This window comes from Centropristis striata, chromosome 14, assembly GCF_030273125.1.
Source record: "Centropristis striata isolate RG_2023a ecotype Rhode Island chromosome 14, C.striata_1.0, whole genome shotgun sequence".
In the NCBI taxonomy this organism is placed as follows: Eukaryota; Metazoa; Chordata; class Actinopteri; order Perciformes; family Serranidae; genus Centropristis; species Centropristis striata.
This window is the reverse complement of record NC_081530.1, coordinates 16506438-16512897: the sequence shown is the minus strand read 5'-3', so window position 1 is coordinate 16512897 and position 6460 is coordinate 16506438. Positions and strand designations below refer to the sequence as shown.

Sequence of the window (6460 nt, the reverse complement as noted above, 5' to 3'; positions counted from 1 at the left end):
ATAAGTGCACACTTTTTTCCAGCTGTCAGCATCAAACCATTTACTGCAATGTATCCACCACCTGACTGTCCTGGTTAGCTAAAACCTGTCGTCCCACTGTCAACATTACACCTCAGGAACATTTGTGTCCCTCTAACGTCTCAAAGTATGAGCTAAAGATTATAGAGGAGAGGGAAAATTGCATCTCTTTGTGTTTTGTATCGAGTGATTTCATGCTGAAAGAATTTTGGGATCAGCGCTGAAGACAAAAATAGGAATCCTGCCGAAAAAAACAAAACAAGAAAAAAAAAACCTCCCGCTCTCTCAACTTAAATTGGACTTGTGCTCGTGGTGTGCGTGAATGGACAGATGCATTGAGACGGAGATAAAATAAAACAGCTTTTTTTTTTTTCTCTTTCTTGTTTTCACATTCAAAAATGTTTTTACAAATGGAGAAGATTATTCCGCAAGCAGCCTTGGGAAAGTGTTTCAACAAGCCACCGATCATGCCATGCAGAGTAATATGAACAAGGAGTAAAATCCACACCATTTCATATTTTTTTTGTATATATTCAAATAAAACATTTTTAGTATTAAGTGACAACCTCAATGTACCCGTGAAAAGTAAAATAGTAATATACATTTTTTTTTTTGCGCTCAATTTGACATTTAACAAACTTCCATCCCCTGTACAGAGGCACTGATAACACCTACACTTGTTTATTTTTTATGTGTACACATTTCACCAACAATATATTATCATCAATATTATCAATACTATTTACACTGTTTGTTCATCATTTGGTACCATCTGACATCTATGAAGACCAATTTTTGATTCAGCCAGGCATAGTTGTTGCTCACTTTTTTCTCTTTTTTTTGCTTTAAAGTGGACAATCAGCTAAAAATGCAAATGCATAATTACTACATATGTAAAATGCTCTGCATATATCAGAGTGTGTGACCGTTTTAATCTGTTAAAACGACTCTAGTGGCAGTATTTCTCTAATACATGCCGAGCATTTTTACACTCTGAAAATACATTCCTTGTAATGTTTTCCCATCGTATTAATGTGATTTATTAGAGGACTGAATACAAACATTGGTGCTCTTATGTGTGTGTGTGCATGTAAGAACCCTGTGGTGTGTGTGCTTTGCTGTAAACCGAGTTTCATCTCCCCGACACACACACAGCCCGACCAACTCTTGCAATTATGAATCATGGAATCTTAATCATGTAATGTTGCCAGGTTACAGAGCTTCAAAAACGATGTTGCTTCCCCTTCGTTAGCGCTAACGAGCCGCCCAGCGCTCCGGGTGCAGATGAGGCCTTTTGACAACATAATAAAGTGGAATGTTTCTTTATTGGACTGCAGCCTGGACGAGAAAGGGAAATGCTGTGTTTTTTTAGATTTTGGGGGGGTCGATAAGTAACTGAAATACTTTTGAAACATCTTGAGTGACTAATTGAAGCTGCTTGGAGAGCCAGATGATCAGGCTCTGGACTTCCTGGGAGCAAATAGAGCTGGTATGTAATTTAAACCCAACCAACCGTGGAAGACGAGTACTCTGAAAGATGGTATTTAAAAAAAAATTGTTTTTCACTGTAGTCTGCAACAGGAGGACTGTTTTATCCTCACTTTAGAGAGGAGATCTCTTTCCACGGCCCAAGAGGAGCGGCAGCTTCACATCAAACAGTAACTGGGGACATTGTATGTTCATGACACAAAATGTTGCATGTAATATTTCAGACTGAATCCACTTGTAATGCTGTTTTTTTGGCTGAAATTTAGATCTGCAAGCGTCACACAGGCAGAGCAGTGTAGTGTGGTAATTAGCTGAGGGGACTGTTCCAGTTTACCTACATTGCAACGCCTCTCAACCATGTAATTAACATATTGTAAAAGCCCGCCTCATCATATGTAATGCACATATGGCCTCCTGGCTTGTTAGATATCACCTACTGTGTGTGCATCTCAAATTGAAAACTTTGATATTGTTCTTTATTTGTTGCTTTGCAAGATATCTGCAATTGGAGGTTCAATAAAACTGTGTTTAACACTTGCAAGTGTAAAAAAACAAACAAAAGAAAAGCTTGTTATCCTTGCTTACATTCCTATTTGTCAGTAATCACAAGTGGCTTCACCAGAAATAAAAATAAAAAAACACTGCTAAGAAAATGTTTTCATAGGGAGAAGCAAAAACATTGTATAATTCATTTCAATTCATTCATAACACCCATTTAAATGTGCCCAGCAAAGAAAATAAAAGAACAAAACGTGATATTTATGTAGGTTAAATCTTAAGTGTTTAAAAGAAAGTTTCATATACGATAGAAGATATTTGTCGAGTGGAAACCAGTGTGCTCTTCTTTGCTTTTCATGCAAATTTAGGTGACCTGGAACTTGCCCGTACGCCCGTGAATGTGCCTCGATGGTTGCGTGGCTACACATACATGGCGGGGGACACGAAGCTCTCGCCGCGGGAGATGTTGGCGGCAGGCTGCTCGTGATTGGACGGGTCCAAGTCGTTGCCGTGGTGGCCGTCATTGCCGTGGTCTTTGAGCTCGTTGATTTTGTCGTACTTGGCCGAGTCGTCCAGGACCGGGGGGGCGCCGCCGTTCAGGGCTCCGGTGGTCTCATCGTCCAGGTTCTGCAGGAGGTCAGACACGTTTATGAGGATTCAAATCACATTATGTTCATTTTAAGGTAAGGGAAGGTAAGATATTCCTTTATTGATCCCCCATGGGGGGAATTCAGGTATTGCAGCAGCACAAGTACAGAGTAAACAGATTAACATAATAAGAATAGAATATAAAAGAATAATAAAGATAAAATAGTATGATGGGGTATTACGGCCACATTTAGAAGAAAAAAAACAAATTTAGTTACGAGATAGTCATAAATGTTTAATAAATTACGAGAATAAAGTCAACAATATTGAATTAATCACAAGAATAAAGTCAAAAACATTCAATTAATTACTAGAATAAAGTTGAAAATATTCAATTACGAGAATAAAGTCATAAATATTTAATTAATTACGAGAATAAAGTTGAAAATATGTATATTGAATATTACAAAAGACCAATTTTAAAAAGTATGTTTAATACGGAAATGTTGGCCTCTGAAAACTATGTCCATCTATTTCTCAATACTTGGTTGGTGCTGTGTGACTTGAACTACTGGAAATTTACTTTTCTATGATATTCTAATATATTGAGATGGCCTGTACGCAAACAAGACTGTCAGCAAGAATATATATACTTTTCTACCATTTCTATGTAGTTATTCCTAATACCTGGCACAATGCCATTAAATCAGATTTAGACTAAATCAGAAGAAATCATGCAGGTTCTCCAGAACTTGCCTAACCCTTTGATGCACAACATATTGACCCCCCTTCTAATGCACAACATGGGTCAAAAATGACCCGCATTCATTTCTCATGTTGTTTAATGCTGCTGTGTGTTTCTGTGCTCTGTCTTTTGATATCAACTTATTTTATGATTGAATATTCCAAGTATTCTTTAAATATCTTGTTTTTGATAACAACAGATCATTATTTCCATTTTGCTTCTCATACTTTATGAAAAAATGTTTTTGTATTATTACATTGCTAACTATTTTACTAAGTAGCTAGCTATTTAGCCAAGAAGTTAGCTAAGTATTTAGCTAAGCAAGCTACTTAGCTAAATACTTGGCCAAGAAGTTAGCTAGGTCGTTCGCTTAGCAAGCTACTTAGCTAAAAAATGGGTCATGAAAATTAGGATGTATGATCATAACAAACTAATTGAGGAAAACCTGGAATTCGGAATGATGAAAATAATTTATTGCAAAGATACAGAACATAAAAAACTCTGTTGGGTCACTTTAGTTGTTGTGCATCAAAGGGTTAAACTCCAGTGATGCCTCCAGCAGCAGTTGGTCCCCTGTGGACGGACCCAGATCTGGCTCAACTGCAACCTTCCACCTGTAGTCGGAGCTCCAGTGTGAGGCGAAGCTCTCTACCTCCCACAGGAGCTTCTCTGTGCTGCTCCGTCTGCTCCCTGGGAGCCAAGACTGACACCTCCCTGCTGGAGTAACTGGGTGTTCCACTTTATGTGGGACTGCACAGCAGATTCATCCCTTGTCCAACGTCCCACACATGAGATGATGTCCCACATTTTCAAACTACTTAACTGGGTGAAGCCCGAGCCCCCAGGAGAAAATAAGCTTTGAAGCCAGTTTGACAGTGGCCATAATTTCCAAAAGACACTTTAGTTGTGAAAGAAATGTGTGTAAATCAGCTGATATTTTTTGGTTTAGAAATACAGAGATACAGCACAAAAGTCTTAGGCAGGTGGGAAAAATGCCTAGAGGAATTCATGCTGGTTTGAAGGCAAAGGGTGGTCACATCAAATATTGATCTGATTCAGATTTTTTTTCTGTTCACTCACTTTACCTTTTGTTAATTGATAAAAATAAATTATTAACATTTTTCTGTTTTTGAAAGCATTCTTAGTTTACAGCATTTTTTCACACCTGCCTAAAACTTTTGCAGAGTACTCTACATCAACTTTCAAGTATTAAAACTTAAATTAAAGTAAATTAAATAATTAGGTCCTAAAAGTTGTAAAATGCACTAATAACTGAGTTATTTTCTTCATCAGTTCACGTGAACAAGCCTCAGCAGTGGGGAGGCGGGGCTAAAGGAAACATTACTGTGCTCACTTTGTGGCCCCACAGATCCAGAAAGATAAACTTATTCAGCTTCATGCACCACTGAGCAACTTTCATACGAATGAACAGGGCTCCTGCCTCGAAAGGCATTTCAGTTTTTCTGTGAAATGATGTTATGGAAGCATTCCTGCTGAAACCTAAAGATTACTGCCAGACAAATAAGCAAACAGCACTTTAAATAACTGCATGGCAGCGTGTGTCAGGTCAGCAGAGTACGGTAGCAGCAGTCGTTTTTGCAGATTAAAAAAATAATGTTAGGATCTGGTCAACCTATGTTTGTGGTCCATGCTGTTTTGCGAGACCCTCTGCAGGGAAGCGAGGCACGGACGCACCAGTAACTGTCACACCCTGCTGCAGTTAAATGAGGTTTTCTAACAACAGCCTGGGAAAAACAGTTGTTTTGTCCACAAAACTCAACACAAAAGAAAGTTCCTTGTAGCTGCTTATAGTTGAAATCCAATAACATAAAACTCAGCTTACTTGACAGCAATAAAACTCCTGAATTATGGGATATTAAGATATAAACAATCATTTTTAAGTTAAGTTAAACATCAATACAATTTTAGACAGTTTAATTATCATATACGGCTTAATATTAACACCATTTGATTGATTGGTACAAAAGTAGGAACACCATGACGTCTCCACAACGCCGCGTGGAGCTGTCCAAACAGATACGGAGCCCACTGTGACAGAATGCGGCTCATGTGTCACTGAGCAAAAATATGCTTTTGTGTTTGTGTTGTGTTAGTTACCGTGACAGGCTCTCCCCCTGTGGGCTCGTAGTAAACCTCTCCTGGGCTGAGAGGTACTGTCTCCGTGGCCGTGGGAGGCTCTGACGGCTTGTTCAGCTACAGGCACGGAAACCACATCAACGCGGGGGAGAGAACAAAACAGAGAAATATAACTCAGCCGGGGAGAGAAGAAGAGCATGAAACAATGCATAAAAATAAGTTTATGTTAACAAGATAACAGAGCTGCAGAGTAGAGTCATAAATAAAGATCTTGAAGCCTTTGAAAGAAAGAATAACACGCTTCCACTTATAAATATGTAGCTGATTTCATGGATGATATAAGGCACTCCTGCTCATTAGTTTTATCACGGCAGCCTGAGTTTTTCTGCTGTGACCAGTCACTAACTAACGCCAAATGTTAGCACATTTAATTAGCTGTGTAACATGACATAAATTTGTAAATTCACTGATTTTTCCCAACCTGTCTTCATACTAAATTTAAGTTTAATATGTCAGAAATAATGATGACGCCTTTAGAACAACAGACTCAAGAAAATCAAGGCAAATAATCCTGTAATTACCACTTGTGGACCCAAAGGGAAAGTTATATAGTCTCACTTTTAGGATGCATTCACATCAAATCATGTTTTGTGGCGATTAGTGCGGAGTTTCACTGATATGCCCAATTTGTGTGATGCCATTTTTCTAAAACTTCACTAATAAATTATTATTCATTTTCTAAAATTGGAATAAAATGTAATCTATAAATACAACGATTTTGATGTACTCACAAGTGTCAAATATGTTGGGAGTAAAAAACTTGGGTCTCGACATGCTATACATATTGAACTACTTACAACCTCACCTGTCCTCTCCTCTGTGTAAACAGCCTCAATTCTGTCCGATTTTGAGTGAATATTTGTCATGTGACGTTTGTCTCAGCAGAATCAATCAAGACTTCACAGCGTAATCAAGAAGTGCAGAATTTTTTGTTTTTATCAGGATGTATTTATTTCACGGTTTATT

The 6460-nt window shown here is 38.1% G+C and overlaps 1 protein-coding gene across 1 annotated transcript in view; it reads right to left on the bottom strand.

The window, feature by feature from the left end:
* Positions 1-640: 640 nt before the first annotated feature.
* The window catches only part of pvrl2l (PVR cell adhesion molecule related 2 like), a 369773-nt gene continuing 363953 nt past the window's right edge, over positions 641-6460 (bottom strand). The window contains exons 9-10 of the mRNA XM_059350685.1: positions 5456-5551; positions 641-2631 (exon numbers count right to left, since the gene is read on the bottom strand). Coding sequence (XP_059206668.1) covers positions 2425-2631; positions 5456-5551 — 303 coding nt within the window. The 3' untranslated portion in view covers positions 641-2424. The remainder of the gene's footprint in view (positions 2632-5455; positions 5552-6460) is intronic.